We start from the raw sequence: 18,447 nt of genomic DNA on the forward strand, positions 1-18,447 counted from the left end.
TGGGCGTTACCCGGGCAGGAAGAACGTTGCATTATAATGTGGGAGGTGGGAGGCTGGGAGTTAACCGGGCTGCAAGAACGTTGCATTATAATGTGGGGGGTGGGAGGCTGGGCGTTTCCCGGGCAGGAAGAACGTCGCATTATAATGTGGGAGGCTGGGCGTTACCCGGGCAGCAAGAACGTTGCATTATAATGTGGGGGGTGGGAGGCTGGGCGTTACCCGGGCAGGAAGAACGTCGCATTATAATGTGGGAGGCTGGGCGTTACCCGGGCAGGAAGAACGTCGCATTATAATGTGGGAGGCTGGGCGTTACCCGGACAGGAAGAACGTCGCATTATAATGTGGGAGGCTGGGCGTTACCCGGGCAGTAAGAATGTCGCATTATAATGTGGGAGGCTGGGCATTACCCGGGCAGGAAGAACGTCGCATTATAATGTGGGGGGTGGGAGGCTGGGCGTTACCCAGGCAGGCAGAACGTCGCATTATAATGTGGGAGGCTGGGCGTTACCCGGGCAGTAAGAATGTCGCATTATAATGTGGGAGGCTGGGCATTACCCGGGCAGGAAGAACGTCGCATTATAATGTGGGGGGTGGGAGGCTGGGTGTTACCCAGGCAGGAAGAACGTCGCATTATAATGTGGGAGGTGGGAGGCTGGGCGTTACCCGGGCAGCAAGAACGTTGCATTATAATGTGGGGGGTGGGAGGCTGGGCGTTACCCGGGCAGGAAGAACGTCGCATTATAATGTGGGAGGCTGGGCGTTACCCGGGCAGCAAGAACGTCGTATTATAATGTGGGGGGTGGCAGGCTGAGCGTTACCCGGGCAGGAAGAACGTCGCATTATAATGTGGGAGGCTGGGCGTTACCCGGGCAGGAAGAACGTCGCATTATAATGTGGGAGGCTGGGCGTTACCCGGACAGGAAGAACGTCGCATTATAATGTGGGAGGCTGGCCGTTACCCGGGCAGGAAGAACGTCGCATTATAATGTGGGAGGCTGGGCGTTACCCGGGCAGGAAGAACGTCGCATTATAATGTGGGGGGTGGGAGGCTGGGCGTTACCCGGGCATGAAGAACGTCGCATTATAATGTGGGGGGTGGGAGGCTGGGTGTTACCCGGGCAGGAAGAACGTCGCATTATAATGTGGGAGGTGGGAGGCTGGGCGTTACCCGGGCAGGAAGAACGTCGCATTATAATGTGGGAGGTGGGAGGCTGGGCGTTACCCGGGCAGGAAGAACGTCGCATTATAATGTGGGAAGTGGGAGGCTGGGCGTTACCCAGGCAGGAAGAACTTTGCATTATAATGTGGGAGGTGGGAGGCTGGGCGTTACCCGGGCAGGAAGAACTTTGCATTATAATGTGGGAGGCTGGGCGTTATCCGGGCAGCAAGAACGTCGCATTATAATGTGGGAGGCTGGGCGTTACCCGGGCAGGAAGAACGTTGCATTATAATGTGGGAGGCTGGGAGTTACCCGAGCAGGAAGAACGTCGCATTATAATGTGGGAGGTGGGAGGCTGGGCGTTACCCGGGCAGGAAGAACGTCGCATTATAATATGGGAGGTGGGAGTCTGGCGTTATCTGGGCAGGAAGAATGTCGCATTATAATGTGGGAGGTGGGAGGCTGGGCATTACCCGGGCAGGAAGAACGTCGCATTATAATGTGGGAGGTGGGAGGCTGGACGTTACCCAGGCAGGAAGAACGTCGCATTATAAGGTGGGAGGTGTGAGGCTGGGCGTTACCCGTGCAGGAAGAACGTCGCATTATAAGGTGGGAGGCTGGGCGTTACCCGGGCAGGAAGAACGTCGCATTATAATGTGGGGGGTGGGAGGCTGGGCGTTACCCGGGCAGGAAGAACGTCGCATATAATGTGGGAGGCTGGGCGTTACCCGGCAGGAAGAACGTTGCATTATAATGTGGGAGGCTGGCGTTACCCGGGCAGGAAGAACGTCGCATTATAATGTGGGAGGCTGGGCGTTACCCGGGCAGGACTTGCCCATTTCAGAGGAGTCCTTCTCTGCCCGGGATATATACATGCTAATGGACGAGGTTTATGTTCTAGGCCAGGGGTGGCCATGGATCCTGCTTTCCAGGGAGAGCATGTCACTTCACATCCCAAATCTTCAAATGCTTTCAGACCACAGTAATAATTTCAGACCAGAATAATGTTTTGGTCCTTCCCTCCCCCCCCCATCTTGCGACCGTCTCTCCCCTTCCCCCCCCCCCCGTCTTGCGACCGTCTCTCCCCCCACCCCGTCTTGCGACCGTCTCCCCCCCCCCCCCGTCTTGCGACCGTCCCTCCCCCCCGTCTTGCGAGCGTCTCTCCCCCCTCCGTCTTGCGACCGTCTCTCTCCCCCCGTCTTGCGAGCGTCTCTCCCCCCCCCGTCTTGCAACCGTCTCTTCCCCCCGTCTTGTGACGTCTCCCCCCCCCAATCTCGCGACCGTCTCCCCCCCGTCTCGCGACCGTCTCCCCCCGTCTCGCAATCGTCTCCCCCCGTCTCGCGATCGTCTCCCCCCCGTCTCGCGACCGTCTCCCCCCCCCCGTCTTGCGAACGTCTCTCCCCCCCGTCTTGCGAACGTATCACCCCCCCCGTCTTGCGACCGTCTCTCCCCCCCGTCTTGTGACCGTCTATCCCCCATCCGTCTTGCGAACGTCTCTCCCCCCTCCGTCTTGCGAACGTCTCTCCCCACTGTCTTGCGAACGTCTCTCCCCCCCGTCTTGCGAACGTCTCTCCCCCCGTCTCGCGACTGTCTCCCCCCCCCGTCTCGTGACCGTCTCCCCCCCCCGTCTCGTGACCGTCTCCCCCCCCCCGTCTCGCGACCGTCTCCCCCCCGTCTCGCGACCGTCTTCCCCCCGTCTCGCGACCGTCTCCTCCCCCGTCTCGCGACCGTCTCCTCCCCCGTCTCGCGAACGTCTCCCACCCGTCTTGCGACCGTCTCTCCCCCCCCGTCTCGCGACCGTCTCTCCCCCCCGTCTCGTGACCGTCTCTCCCCCCGTCTCGTGACCGTCTCTCCCCCCCGTCTCGCGACCGTCTCTCCCCACCGTCTCTCCCCCCCGTCTCGCGACCGTCTCTCCCCACCGTCTCCCCCCCCGTCTCGCGACCGTCTCTCCCCCGTCTCGCGACCGTCTCCCCCCCGTCTCTCGACCGTCTCCCCCCCCGTCTTGCGACCGTCTCTCCCCCCGTCTTGTGACGTCTCTCCCCCCCCCGTCTCGCGACCGTCTCCCTCTCGCGACCGTCTCCCCCCCGTCTCGCGACCGTTTCCCCCCCCGTCTCGCGACCGTCTCCCCCCCCCGTCTCGCGACCGTCTCCCCCCCCGTCTCGCGACCGTCTTCCCCCCCGTCTCGCGACCGTCTCCCCCCCCGTCTCGCGACTGTCTCCCCCCCCCCCGTCTCGCAACCGTCTCGCGACCGTCTCCCTCCCCGTCTCGCGACCGTCTCCCCCCCCCCCGCGACCGTGACCGTGTATTGCATTGGATTAGGTGTATATCGCACAATCCTTAATACCAGCCCGTTTGTGCGCTTGGCTGGTTCTGCACAATGATAATAGAAGGCAGGGCTGAATTATCAGGCGTCTGTGTCCCTCTGCCCCCTGCTCCCATCACACGCCGTCTGCTTCATACAATACAGCACACACAGCTGGGGAACGTTTGGCATCTGTACCAGGCAGGTCTCATTGTGCCGCTGAGCTCCTAACACGAGAGTTATCGCCTCTCATAACCAGGCAGCCTCAGTAAGTTGCTATGGAGGCCAGAGACCCATTCAGACTGCTTGTCTGTGTGTACAGAGCCGGGCTGCTGACCGACGTGTGGAATGTTCCCGGCACCTTTATATCACGCGGAGACCCTTCTCAGAGCGTTGAACACGACCCGCCCCCTTCCCTTGGTGTTGCTGTAATAAGACGTGGTTGTTATGAGCAGTTGTTGGTAATGAATGCTTGTCTATTGGCAATAGTCAATCGATCGGCAATCTGAGGGCGGACTCACCCGGGATCCTAGGGGTTTATTCAGAAGAGAAATCCAGAAGCAGCGTATCTAAAGCAGGGGGGGGGGGGGGGGCAACTCCAGTCCTCAAGGGCCACCAACAGGTCAGGTTTTCAGGATAGCCCTACTTCAGCACAGGTTGCTCAGTCCCAGCGTTACCATACGTGATTCAATCGGTTCCTGCTTCTGCACAGGTGGCTCAATCAGTGGCTAAGTCTTCTACTGAGCCACTGATTGAGCCACCTGTGCTGAAGCAGGGATATCCTGAAAACCCGACCTGTTGGTGACAGTTGAGGACGGGCTGGAATTTATTCTGCCTCTCGCAAGCAGGGAAATGGATATATATATAACACACACGTGTGAAAAAGAAAGTACACCCTCTTTGAATTCTATGGTTTTACATATCAGGACATAATAACAATCATCTGTTCCTTAGCAGGTCTTAAAATTAGGTGAATACAACCTCAGATGAACAACAACACATGACATATTACACTGTGTCATGATTTATTTAACAAAAATAAAGCCAAAATGGAGAAGCCATGTGTGAAAAACTAAGTACACCTTATGATTCAATAGCTTGTAGAACAACCTTTAGCAGCAATAACTTGAAGTAATCGTTTTCTGTACAACGTTGCTTCAGTTCATTGAGGTTTGTGGGCATTTGTTTATGCACAGCTCTCTTAAGTTCCAGCCACAGCATTTCAATTGGGTTGAGGTCTGGACTTTGACTGGGCCATTGCAACACCTTGATTCTTTTCTTTTTCAGCCATTCTGTTGTAGATTTGCTGGTGTGCTTGGGATCATTGTCCTGTTGCATGACCCAATTTCGGCCAAGCTTTAACTGTCAGACAGATGGCCTCACATTTGACTCTAGAATACTTTGGTATACAGAGGAGTTCATGGTCGATTCAATGACTGCAAGGTTCCCAGGTCCTGTGGCTGCAAAACAAGCCCAAATCATCACCCCTCCACCACCGTGCTTGACAGTTGGTATGAGGTGTTTGTGCTGATAGGCTGTGTTTGGTTTTCGCCAAACGTGGCGCTGTGCATTATGGCCAAACATCTCCACTTTGGTCTCCTCTGTCCAAAGGACATTGTTCCAGAAGTCTTGTGGTTTGTTCAGATGCAACTTTGCAAACCTAAGCCGTGCTGCCATGTTTTTTTAGAGAGAAGAGGCTTTCTCCTGGCAACCCTTCCAAACAAACCATACTTGTTCAGTCTTTTTCTAATTGTACTGTCATGAACTTTAACATTTAACATGCTAACTGAGGCGTGTAGAGTCTGAGATGTAACTCTTATTTTGCAATTTCTCTGAGCATTGCACGGTCTGACCTTGGGGTGAATTTGCTGGGACGTCCACTCCTGGGAAGATTGGCAGCTGTCTTGAATGTTTTCCACTTTTGATAATCTTTCTCACTGTAGAATGATGGACTTTAAATTGTTTGGAAATGGCCTTATAACCCTTCCCAGAGTGATGGGCAGTAACAATTGCTTCTCTAAAATCATTGCTGATGTCTTTCCTCCTTGGCATTGTGTTAACACACACCTGAATGCTCCAGACCAGCAGACTGCTAAAACTTCGGCTTTTATAGAGGTGTCACACTTGCTGATGATCAATTAATCAAGGGCATTTGATTAGCAGCACCTGTCTGCTACTTAGCATCTTACTTCCTATGGAAGCAGTAAGGGTGTATTTAGTTTTTCACACACAGCTTCTCCATTTTGGCTTTATTTTTGTTAAATAAATCATGACGCGGTGTAATATGTCATGTGTTGTTGTTCATCTGAGGTTGTATTTACCTCATTTTTATACCTGCTAAGGAACAGATGATTGGTATTATGTCCTGATATGTAAAACCATAGAATTCAAAGAGGGTGTACTTTCTTTTTCACACCAGTGTGTGTGTGTGTGTGTGTGTGTGTGTATACAGCAGGGCCCCGCTTTTCGGCGATACGCCGATACGGCGACACCGAGAAGGGGGTCGCCATCTTGGATCCTCAGTCGCATAGGTCGCACATGCAAACAACTGAATCGCCGGATCCGCTTTCTGGCGATTTTCACTATACGGCGGGGCCCCTGGAACAGAACCCGCCGTATTCCCGGGGCCCTCCTGTATATGTCATTGTACCTTCAGCTCCCCCGTCCTGCCCTAGTACCTTCAGCTCCCCCGTCCTGCCCTAGTACCTTCAGCCCCCCCGTCCTCCCCCCGTCCTGCCCTTGTACCTTCCCTCCCCGTCCTGCCCTAGTACCTTCAGCTCCCCGTCCTGCCCTAGTACCTTCAGCTCCCCCGTCCTGCCCTAGTACCTTCAGCTCCCTGTCCTGCCCTAGTACCTTCAGCTCCCCGTCCTGCCCTAGTACCTTCAGCTCCCCGTCCTGCCCTAGTACCTTCAGCTCCCCCGTCCTGCCCTAGTACCTTCAGCTCCCCGTCCTGCCCTAGTACCTTCAGCTCCCCGTCCTGCCCTAGTACCTTCAGCTCCCCCGTCCTGCCCCAGTACCTTCAGCTCCCCCCGTCCTGCCCTAGTACCTTCAGCTCCCCGTCCTGTTCTTGTACCTTCACTCCCCGTCGTGCCCTAGTACCTTCAGCTCCCTGTCCTGCCCTTGTACCTTCCCTCCCATTCCTGCCCTTGTACCTTCCCTCCCCGTCCTGCCCTAGTACCTTCAGCTCCCCGTCCTGCCCTAATACCTTCAGCTCCCCCGTCCTGCCCTAGTACCTTCAGCTCCCCGTCTTGCCCTAGTACCTTCAGCTCCCCGTCCTGCCCTAGTACCTTCAGCTCCCCGTCCTGCCCTACTACCTTCAGCTCCCCGACCTGCCCTAGTACCTTCAGCTCCCCGTCCTGCCCTAGTACCTTCAGCTCCCCGTCCTGCCCTAGTACCTTCCCTCCCCGTCCTGCCCTAGTACCTTCAGCTCCCCCGTCCTGCCCTTGTACCTTCCCTCCCCGTCCTGCCCTAGTACCTTCCCTCCCCGCCCTGCCCTTGTACCTTCCCTCCCCGTCCTGCCCTAGTACCTTCCCTCCCCGTCCTGCCCTTGTACCTTCACTCCCCGTCCTGCCCTAGTACCTTCAGCTCCCCGTCCTGCCCTAATACCTTCAGCTCCCCGTCCTGCCCTAGTACCTTCAGCTCCCCGTCCTGCCCTAGTACCTTCAGCTCCCCGTCCTGCCCTAGTACCTTCAGCTCCCCCGTCCTGCCCTAGTACCTTCAGCTACCCGTTCTGCCCTAGTACCTTCCCTCCCTTTCCTGCCCTTGTACCTTCACTCCCAGTCCTGCCCTAGTACCTTCAGCACCCCGTCCTGCCCTAGTACCTTCAGCTCCCCCGTCCTGCCCTTGTACCTTCCCTCCCCGTCCTGCCCTTGTACTTTCCCTCCCCGTCCTGCCCTTGTACCTTCCCTCCCCGTCCTGCCCTTGTACCTTCCCTCCCCGTCCTGCCCTTGTACCTTCCCTCCCCGTCCTGCCCTAGTACCTTCCCTCCCCGCCCTGCCCTTGTACCTTCCCTCCCCGTCCTGCCCTAGTACCTTCAGCTCCCCCGTCCTGCCCTTGTACCTTCCCTCCCCGTCCTGCCCTAGTACCTTCCCTCCCCTTCCTGCCCTAGTACCTTCCCTCCCCGTACTGCCCTTGTACCTTCCCTCCCCGTCCTGCCCTTGTACCTTCCCTCCCCGTCCTGCCCTTGTACCTTCACTCCCCGTCCTGCCTGCTAGTACCTTCACTCCCCGCCCTGCCCTTGTACCTTCCCTCCCCGTCCTGCCCTAGTACCTTCCCTCCCCGCCCTGCCCTTGTACCTTCCCTCCCCGTCCTGCCCTAGTACCTTCCCTCCCCGCCCTGCCCTAGTACCTTCAGCTCCCCCGTCCTGCCCTTGTACCTTCCCTCCCCGTCCTGCCCTAGTACCTACCCTCCCCGTCCTGCACTTGTACCTTCCCTCCCCGTCCTGCTCTTGTACCTTCCCTCCCCGTCCTGCCCTTGTACCTTCCCTCCCCGTCCTGCCCTTGTCCCTGCCCTCCCCGTCCTGCCCTTGTACCTTCCCTCCCCGTCCTGCCCTAGTACCTTCCCTCCCCTTCCTGCACTAGTACCTTCCCTCCCTTTCCTGCCCTTGTACCTTCACTCCCCGTCCTGCCCTAGTACCTTCAGCTCCCCGTCCTGCTCTAGTACCTTCAGCTCCCCGTCCTGCCCTTGTACCTTCCCTACCCGTCCTTCCCTTGTACCTTCCCTCCCCGTCCTGCCCTGGTACTTTCCCTCCCCGCCCTGCCCTTGTACCTTCCCTCCCCGTCCTGCCCTAGTACCTTCAGCTCCCCCGTCCTGCCCTTGTACCTTCCCTCCCCGTTCTGCCCTAGTACCTTCCCTCCCCGTCCTGCCCTTGTACCTTCCCTCCCCGTCCTGCCCTAGTACCTTCCCTCCCCGTCCTGCCCTTGTACCTTCCCTCCCCGTCCTGCCCTAGTACCTTCCCTCCCCGCCCTGCCCTTGTACCTTCCCTCCCCGTCCTGCCCTAGTACCTTCAGCTCCCCCGTCCTGCCCTTGTACCTTCCCTCCCCGTCCTGCCCTAGTACCTTCCCTCCCCGTCCTGCCCTTGTACCTTCCCTCCCCGTCCTGCCCTAGTACCTTCCCTCCCCGTCCTGCCCTTGTACCTTCCCTCCCCGTCCTGCCCTTGTACTTTCCCTCCCCGTCCTGCCCTTGTACCTTCCCTCCCCGTCCTGCCCTTGTACCTTCCCTCCCCGTCCTGCACTTGTACCTTCCCTCCCCATCCTGCCCTAGTACCTTCCCTCCCCGCCCTGCCCTTGTACCTTCACTCCCCTTCCTGCCCTAGTTCCTTCACTCCCCGCCCTGCCCTTGTACCTTCCCTCCCCGTCCTGCCCTAGTACCTTCCCTCCCCGCCCTGCCCTTGTACCTTCCCTCCCCGTCCTGCCCTAGTACCTTCAGCTCCCCCGTCCTGCCCTAGTACCTTCCCTCCCCGTCCTGCACTTGTACCTTCCCTCCCCGTCCTGCTCTTGTACCTTCCCTCCCCGTCCTGCCCTTGTACCTTCCCTCCCCGTCCTGCCCTTGTCCCTGCCCTCCCCGTCCTGCCCTTGTACCTTCCCTCCCCGTCCTGCCCTAGTACCTTCCCTCCCCTTCCTGCCCTAGTACCTTCCCTCCCTTTCCTGCCCTTGTACCTTCACTCCCCGTCCTGCCCTAGTACCTTCAGCTCCCCGTCCTGCCCTAGTACCTTCAGCTCCCCGTCCTGCCCTAGTACCTTCAGCTCCCCGTCCTGCCCTAGTACCTTCAGCTCCCCCGTCCTGCCCTTGTACCTTCCCTCCCCATCCTTCCCTTGTACCTTCCCTCCCCGTCCTGCCCTAGTACCTTCCCTCCCCGCCCTGCCCTTGTACCTTCCCTCCCCGTCCTGCCCTAGTACCTTCAGCTCCCCCGTCCTGCCCTTGTACCTTCCCTCCCCGTCCTGCCCTAGTACCTTTCCTCCCCGTCCTGCCCTAGTACCTTCCCTCCCCGTCCTGCCCTTGTACCTTCCCTCCCCGTCCTGCCCTTGTACCTTCCCTCCCCGTCCTGCCCTTGTACTTTCCCTCCCCGTCCTGCCCTTGTACCTTCCCTCCCCGTCCTGCCCTTGTACCTTCCCTCCCCGCCCTGCCCTTGTACCTTCACTCCCCGTCCTGCCCTAGTACCTTCACTCCCCGCCCTGCCCTTGTACCTTCCCTCCCCGTCCTGCCCTAGTACCTTCCCTCCCTGCCCTGCCCTTGTACCTTCCCTCCCCGTCCTGCCCTAGTACCTTCAGCTCCCCCGTCCTGCCCTTGTACCTTCCCTCCCCGTCCTGCCCTAGTACCTTCCCTCCCCGTCCTGCACTTGTACCTTCCCTCCCCGTCCTGCTCTTGTACCTTCCCTCCCCGTCCTGCCCTTGTACCTTCCCTCCCCGTCCTGCCCTTGTCCCTGCCCTCCCCGTCCTGCCCTTGTACCTTCCCTCCCCGTCCTGCCCTAGTACCTTCCCTCCCCTTCCTGCCCTAGTACCTTCCCTCCCTTTCCTGCCCTTGTACCTTCACTCCCCGTCCTGCCCTAGTACCTTCAGCTCCCCGTCCTGCCCTAGTACCTTCAGCTCCCCCGTCCTGCCCTTGTACCTTCCCTCCCCGTCCTTCCCTTGTACCTTCCCTCCCCGTCCTGCCCTAGTACCTTCCCTCCCCGCCCTGCCCTTGTACCTTCCCTCCCCGTCCTGCCCTAGTACCTTCATCTCCCCCGTCCTGCCCTAGTACCTTCCCTCCCCGTCCTGCCCTAGTACCTTCCCTCCCCGTCCTGCCCTAGTACCTTCCCTCCCCGTCCTGCCCTTGTACCTTCCTTCCCCGTCCTGCCCTAGTACCTTCCCTCCCCGTCCTGCCCTTGTACCTTCCCTCCCCGTCCTGCCCTTGTACCTTCCCTCCCCGTCCTGCCCTTGTACCTTCCCTCCCCGTCCTGCCCTTGTACCTTCCCTCCCCGTCCTGCCCTTGTACCTTCCCTCCCCGTCCTGCCCTTGTACCTTCCCTCCCCGTGCTGTCTTTGGGTTTCTGCTCTCCCGCTGCATTTTGTTTTCAGAGAAGTAGAACAATATCAGCATAGACATTGTGCGCTCATGTTACCAGGTGAGGGCAACTCCAGTCCTCACGGGCCAACAACACGTCAGGTTTTCAGTATATCCCTGCTTCAGCACAGGTGGCTCAATCAGTGGCTCAGTCTTCGACTGGTGTCCAACTCCAGTCCTCATGCGCCACCAGCCGGTCAGGTTTTCAGGATATCCCTGTGTCAGCACAGGTGGTGCAGTCTTTGACTGAGCCACTGATGGAGCCACCTGTGCTGAAGCAGGGATAGCCTGAAAACCTGACCGGCTGGTGGCGCATGAGGACTGGAGTTGCCCTCACCCCTGGTCTAACACGAGAGTTATCGCCTCTCATAACCAGGCAGCCTCAGTAAGTTGCTATGGAGGCCAGAGACCCCGGCTTCTTGTCTGTGTACAGAGCCGGGCTGCTGACCCGTGTGGAATGTACCTTTGTATCACTCTGACCCTTTTCAGAACGTTTAACACGACTCTCCCCCTTCAATTGGTTTAAAATCACATGTTGTTGGTGTAATAAGACTGGCTTTGTTATGAGTAGAAACTCTGACCTTTCCCTGCGGTGCTTCTGCTCATCCATTGTATGGTCTGTTAAACATGGCATTGCCAGAGGGGTTTCCCAAGAGGATTAAGTGTGTTTCAGGCCCCCTTGAGGGTTAAGGTCCCTTTATTTTGGTTGGTCGTAACGCTGCAGATTCTGTTCTGTGTATTTCCAGATAAAGCTAAGTGAGGTGGTGGGTAGTGGGAGAGACGGGCGCATCCTTAAAGAGGACATCCTGAGCTTTCTGGCCAAGCAGACTGGGGCCATACTGCCGCCCTCTCCCCAGCTGGAAATTACGCCCCCTCCACCGAAGGCAGAGACCCCAAAACCCTTCCAGAGGGAGCAAAGCGCCAGCGTCCCGGTTCCTCTCGCCAAACCCGCCGTGTTCACGGGAAAGGACGTCACTGAGCCTTTGAAAGGTAACTATAGACCTGTGTGTTCCAAATTTGGAGGTAGAAAATAACTTGCAGGATTCTGGGTTCGACACACAGGCGGCTTCTCTTTCTCCTGCAGGGTTCTAGGTCTTGCATACAGTACACATCTATTTTTCTTGCAGGGTTCTCAATCCTCCATACAGGCCACTTCTCTTTCAGGGTTCTAGGTCCCCCCATACAGGCTGTTTTTCTTCCTCCTGCAGTGTTCTAGGTCCCCAATACATGCTGCTTCTCTTCCTCTTGCAGGGATTTTGGTCCTCCTTGCAGGTTGCCTCTCTTTCTCTAGTAGGGGTCTAGGTCCTGCATACAGTCTGCTTCTCTTCCTCCCTGTAGGGTTCCACAAGGCCATGGTGAAGACTATGTCGGCAGCGCTGAAGATCCCTCACTTCGGCTACTGTGACGAGGTGGACATGACGAGGCTCGTCCAGTTGAGGTTGGAGCTGAAGCCTGAGGCCGAAGCTCGCGGAGTCCGGTTGTCCTTCATGCCCTTTTTCCTGAAGGTGAGATCAAAGCAATGTCCCTGGGATACAGAAGGGGTTAAGTGGCGTGTGTCAACAATCCTAGTGCAATGAGTTAGAGATGCACCAAAATGAAACGCATGCCTGCCCGTGATGGAGGGAACAGGTGTTTATTAAAGAAACCTTTTTAGAAACTGGGATTTGGTAGGAAGGAGATGGCCGATTAGGATTATTACAATGTACGATCGCGTTGTCTCCCGTGGTCAGTTCCATGGTGTTTCAGTGACTTAATTGTTTTGTGTACCTGGGGGGCCACGACACAACTGCTGTGTGTGCAGCGGGTCCCTCGGTGTGGCCGTGTGCGCCGGGGGTCCCCAGTGTATCGGGGACCCCCCCCTGCTGTATGTGCCGGGGGTCCCCAGTGTACTTTTTGAGTTGGTCTCGCGTTCAGTATTGAGTCCCTCTCGTCGGTATGACACTAGCCTGGGGTTCTGTTTTGCCCTCTGCCTCTCTGAGCTCCATGTCTCCTCCTCACAGGCGGCCAGTCTGGGGCTTCTTCATTATCCCGCACTAAACGCGTCCCTGGACGAGGACTGCAAGAACATCACCTACAAGGTTTGTGACGGAACCATCTGGTCACCCAGACCTTTCTCATACAGCCCCGTGTAGTGATGCGGAGACCTTCAGATCGCTCTGCAACGTCCTTTCTGCACCTTACTCTGCAGGGAAACAGGAGGAGTGCTCCTCCTTTATAAGGGTAGTGGATGCATGGAGCTGCCTTCTAGTGGAAGTGGTAAAAGGGAATTTTTTTTAAACAGATCTGGGAATGCGGGACGAGGTTACAAATGCCCCCTTTCCTGTTCCCCTTCCCCCTCCAGGCCGCTCATAACATCGGGGTCGCTATGGACACACAGCAGGGCCTCATCGTGCCCAATGTGAAGAATGTGCAGGTCCGAAGCATCTTTGAGATTGCGGCAGAGCTGAACCGCCTGCAAGCTCTTGGGTCCACAGCCCAGCTGGGCGCCAGCGACCTTACAGGAGGGACGTTCACGCTCTCCAACATCGGATCGGTGAGTTGGCCGCACACGCGTGTGCAGGACCCAATACATAACACGTAGTGGCACGAGAAGGAAATCTTTCTGACGGTGTGTCTGGTTTCTCTCTAGATTGGGGGCACTTACGCTAAGCCGGTTATATTGCCCCCGGAGGTGGCAATTGGAGCCATTGGAAAAATGCAGGTTTGTTTATTCAACTATGTATGTATATCTTTATATAGCGCCCTCCATGTACTGCAGGTGCTGTCTATAGGGTATATGCAAAAAATTCTGACAGAACAGCGTCCCAGAGGGGTATTTTAAACACCCTGTGTTTTATACATTTTGGTACTATTAAAGTGTTTTAATTATTATCATCATATCACCCATTTCATTTGGATATCCTAGCTCTCACCTGTATTTATTCACACACATCTCATGTGTCTGAGTGCTGTTTTATAGGGTTTCTCACTGATTCAACCGCCCCTCTGGGACGCTGTTCTGTCAGTATTTTTTGCATTACTCTATTCCCTACTGCACCTCTCACATTTTTAATTAGTTATTATTAGGAGTGCTGGTGTTTTGCTTATTTTGTTGTGTCTATGGGGTATATGTACTGATATCTGATGTTTACAGAGCATGTGTCTGTCTCGTCTGTGTATGTATGCGCATATCTTTATTTATATAACAGCATAATAGGAATCAGATCTCCAGATATAAAAGTAACAGGACAAGGCATCCCTGCCCTGAAGAGCTTACAGTTTGTCAGTGATTTCCAACCTTTTTTGTTTGGAGGGGAACCCCTATCTGGCTGACACATATTAGGTTTGACCGGGGTCAGTCACAACATTTCATACCTCACCAGCCACCTCTATTTCCCACCCTCTACCCATGTATTTCTCTCCCATCCGTCTCACTAACTCCCCCCCTCCCGCCTCGCATGTATTTATCCCTTGCGTCTCACTCTTACTCCCTCTTTTCCTCACTCGCTCCCTCCCTCCTGCCCCTCTCTTCTCTCACTCGTCCCCTACCTTCCGTCAATTACCCCACTCTCTCAATCCATCCTACAAAATACATACCAAAAAACCCCACCCCCAGGGGGGTGAGGGGAGGGGGGTCTGTGGTCCATAGGAGGAACCCCTTAGACTGCTTCAAGGAGTCCCAGGGTTCCACGGAACCTTGGTTGGGCATCACTGGTCTAAGTGGTAAGTAGGAAGACCGTACAGAGACAGTAGGAGGGCGTTCTGGTTAGTGCGTCTGCCAGGGGTCATGGTAAATGCAGATGACATGTATAGTATCAGCCAGCGGAGCTACCCAAACACTGCGATTTCTAAATATATATATAGATGAGTATTTCTGTGTATCGTACTGGGGAGCGATCTGATTTGCACACTGCCTGCGTGTTTGTGTGTGCGCGTATGTGCGTGTGCGCGTGCTACCCATCTCCAGCTCTTTGAGATTCTCTCTAACTATTGTCCGGAAATCAGAAAGAATCACGTTAGAGATGGGCCGATAAGGGCTGTTTGTTTTCTGTCCGTGTCCTGTTTGCTGCGTCTCTGAGTTTGTTCCAGCTCTGAAATACAATGTTCCCGGACTCCTACATAGCGGAGTTACATCCTTAAATCTCTAACTGCTGAAAACCATTAACCCCCTCCCCTGTGCATGTCACAGACACCCCCCCCCCCCTCCCACCTCAGAGAGACACCCCCCCTCCCACCCCCATCTCAGAGAGACACCCCGAGAGCAAGTCACGCGCCCACTGTCACAAAAAGCTGGCGCTGGGTGTCACGGGAGACCAGGACTAATACCAGGGGTCAACTCGCCAGACAGAAACACGAGAGTTTATAAAATACATTTATTGGAAAAAGGTTATCCACAACTATACAAATAAACAGATAACACATACTTAACCGGGGTAAACTGGGGATATCCTATAGTCCTAGGCGCAGGGACCTCCCTAGAGAGATTTTCCCAACAGGATGTAATCTGGACTGGACTCCAGGCTTGGCCCCAGCACTGGAATCCTTTCAGCCCGAAACTCCTGGCCTGAGATTGAATCTGAGTCTCGTCTGATCTGCTAGGTGTCTTCCTCCTCACCTTTTTATACACTTAACCCACCATATTGCAACATTCGGGGCCAGGTGCTGTCTACATACCCAGCCCCTGATTGGTGGGTAGAAGTGCAACATAACATTAGTTACATAAAACTGTTACAGGGAAAGGGACAACTTCTGCGATATTTCTCCTGCAACCAAAATTAACCCTGGGTCCCTGAGCTGCTGGAACCAGGTTAAGACATAGTACATCGACATACATACAAAACATAATACAACTGTATTACTGACAGGTAGGGGTAATGCAGGACTTTTATTAAACGCAGTCACATTTACCCCTACCGTCACACTATTATACTGCTCCATATTGCCAATTCCCTGGTTCCCCCCATAAAATAATAGTGATCATAATAATATATCAGTCCTTCTTCTGCAGCGCTGACAGGAAAGGGAACGACTTCAGAACACTGGTCCAAAGAGCTTACAATCTATAAATATGTATATAGTCTATTTGCCGGAGATACCCCAGAATGTGCCCCATGGATCTGAGTGCCTGTTCCTCTTCCCCAGGTCCTCCCCAGGTTTGACCCCGATGGGCAGGTCGTGAAGGCGCACATCCTGAACATCAGCTGGTCGGCAGATCACCGGATCATTGACGGGGCCACCATGTCCCGATTCTCCAACCTGTGGAAGTCCTACCTGGAGAGCCCGTCCTCCATGCTGCTGGACCTGAAGTGACACGGAGGGGTTCCGAACCACCTCAACCCCCCCAGAGAGGGACCCCTTCAGACTGACCCCGCTATCCCCTGCGGACAGATGGGGGGGGGAGGGAGGTCAGCGAGGGGGGGAGTCATCAGCCAATCAGCGCAGAGACGAAGCATGTAGTATAACCCCTTCTCTGCCAGAGGGCCAGCGACGCGTCACAGTGATGGGCAGAGTTCCTTTGCGATGCGTTTGCTGGCACACCCGGCAGGGAAGGGGTTAATGTGGGCTCAACACTGCCTCTGATAGGGGAAGAGGGTGGTACACATGGGATTCCTGGAAGTGAGCCCCCTCATTATTCAGGAGGAAGGCGTCGCTGCTCCTTTTAACATTATTGTAAATCCGCCTATAAGTTTAAAAAGGACACATTTGCGTGAATCTGTCGGTAAAATATAAGCTAAGCCCTGCCCCCCGACGAGCAATCAGCGGTGACCGTCTCGGCCAATCACAGAGCTACAGAAAGTTCTGCACACTAAGCACCCGATAGGGTGAAAAAAGCAAAGCAGAACGGAGCATTCCTATTGGTTAAAGTTGGAGGCCGGAGGTAAGGAGCTGCTGGGGGGTTATACAGTAGGTCATTATGTGGGGCTTGATTCTGTGTTACACTACATGTACATTCACATACATAACTACAGTGATTGCGCTGATTTCATGTATGTTTTAGAAAACTAGGTCAATTCCAGGATAGTTTTGATTTTCGTTTCTTGGCCTGGGGACAGACTTTGTGCCGTGCAGACGCCACACTCCAGCACTGGGACGCGTGACCCTGACATGACTCGGATACTGGGGACAAACACAAAATCTGCTCATGTATCTGAATAAAACGCTTTATTGGAAGATGGCTTTATTGCTGTGCTCTTCAACCCAGCAGTGTGTGTATCTGTGTTATACGTGCGCAGAGCAGCGCGTCTCTGTATTATACGTACGAATGTGTGTGGGTGCGGTGGGTAGTTGGTGTGTGTATATATATATATGAAGAGGGGTTGTGCAGGGGGGTAGGCTGTGTGTGTGTATAGGTGGAGGTGGGTGGGCTGTGTGTTCCTTTCCTTGGTATTGTCTGAGAATTTGTCGGTTTAGCCTGAGACTCGTTTTCTTTGTATCTTTGCATTAGTCCTGTAAATACGCCCCCCTCGTTGCCCCTCTGTGCTGGATGTATACCCGGCTTTAAGCAGGGATTACGAGCTGGAGTGTGTGAGATTTGCATAGGAAGCCAGTGAGTTATTGTGTTTGTGACATTCTCGCACTAATGAAGCCTTTGGAACCCCAGGCTGAGCTCTCTCTCTACATTCCAATCTGTAGTGGTGGAAACAGCCACCATGGGCTGACGTCCAACATCCAGGTGTCTATTTGTCACTGTGTAGTGAGGCTCCGGGTACATTTCTCCTGTGTGTGTCACTTGTTACCATGCTTTGGGAGGGGCAGTCATCGATACCTCTGTCATGCTGTAGTGGGAAGGACCGTCTCCATGTCCCATCGGTATGTCACCCGTCACTAGATTGGACCATCGTCATCAGACCAATGTCTGTCACCCTGTGGTGGGAAGCACAGTCTCCATGTCCCATCCATCACCCTGTGGTGGGAAGGACAGTCTCCATGTCCCATCGGTCCCCTCTGTCACCCTGTGGTAAGAAGTACACAGTTCTCTGCAGTGTCTCTGGAATTTCCCAAGACCTCCTCAGTATTACTGTAATTACCCCGTTGCACTTCCACACATCAGGAGGTGACGGAGCCCAGAGAGAGAGAGAGAGAGGGGGGGGGGAGGATAGGAGCAAGTTACATAGCAACGTCATAATGTGGGGCTACAATGCAGCCCTGGTAATGTGCAGGTATTATATAGAGTCGGGGAGACAAGGAGACAGAGTCAGACAAGGAGAAGGGGAGAGAGATACAGACAACAAGGAAAAGGGGAGGCAGACAAGAAGGGGAGAGAGGCAGACAAGAAGAAGGGGAGAGGCAGACAAGAAGAAGGGGAGAGACAGACAAGGAGAAGGGGAGAGACAGACAAGGAGAAGGGGAGAGACAGACAAAAGGAGAGCGAGAGAACCCCCGTGAGTAACTGAGAAAGAGAATGCTAAGAATCGCACCCAGTATTCCCCACATCAGAGAGAGAACTCTGTTTGCTCTGGGACTTTGTACAGGCATCGATCAGTTAGTTTTAACCTGTTAATCACATCACGCCCTTAACTGGTGGTTCCGGGGGTCGGCAGAGAGTTATACAGAATATCTCCTGCCGAGGATTAGCACCAGCCTGGGACTGGGAGGTGAGAACACTTTTCTTGCATGATATCGTGTGTGTGTGTGTGTGTGTGTGTGTGTGTGTGTATAGTAGTGTGCCTGTTTTCAAATATATTATTGATATTTCATACTGAGTGCTGTCTCATGATTCCTGGTCTCACCATCGGTATCGTATACCTATACTATGTATATGTGACATGCACCGGCTCTATTGACTGTCTATCGGGGACAAATTAATGAATTCTCTCTCATTTTCTCTCTCTTTCATTCTCTCTCTCTGTGACGGGAGGGGGTAACCAGGCTATCTAATAAAGGTTAAGCCCGCAGGTTACCCCTGAACCCGTGGGGTCCCTTGTACCGCCATAAGCCAGGGACAAAACATGCTGGAAAATAAAATGA

General features: G+C 54.9%; 1 protein-coding gene across 1 annotated transcript in view; it reads left to right on the forward strand.

The window, feature by feature from the left end:
• DBT (dihydrolipoamide branched chain transacylase E2) overlaps positions 1–16,650 on the forward strand; it is a 49,483-nt gene extending 32,833 nt beyond the window's left edge. The window contains exons 2-7 of the mRNA XM_075584810.1: positions 11,247–11,490; positions 11,839–12,005; positions 12,501–12,578; positions 12,842–13,033; positions 13,130–13,201; positions 15,622–16,650. Coding sequence (XP_075440925.1) covers positions 11,247–11,490; positions 11,839–12,005; positions 12,501–12,578; positions 12,842–13,033; positions 13,130–13,201; positions 15,622–15,789 — 921 coding nt within the window. The 3' untranslated portion in view covers positions 15,790–16,650. The remainder of the gene's footprint in view (positions 1–11,246; positions 11,491–11,838; positions 12,006–12,500; positions 12,579–12,841; positions 13,034–13,129; positions 13,202–15,621) is intronic.
• Positions 16,651–18,447: the final 1,797 nt, after the last annotated feature.

This window comes from Ascaphus truei, unplaced genomic scaffold, assembly GCF_040206685.1.
Source record: "Ascaphus truei isolate aAscTru1 unplaced genomic scaffold, aAscTru1.hap1 HAP1_SCAFFOLD_754, whole genome shotgun sequence".
In the NCBI taxonomy this organism is placed as follows: domain Eukaryota; kingdom Metazoa; phylum Chordata; class Amphibia; order Anura; family Ascaphidae; genus Ascaphus; species Ascaphus truei.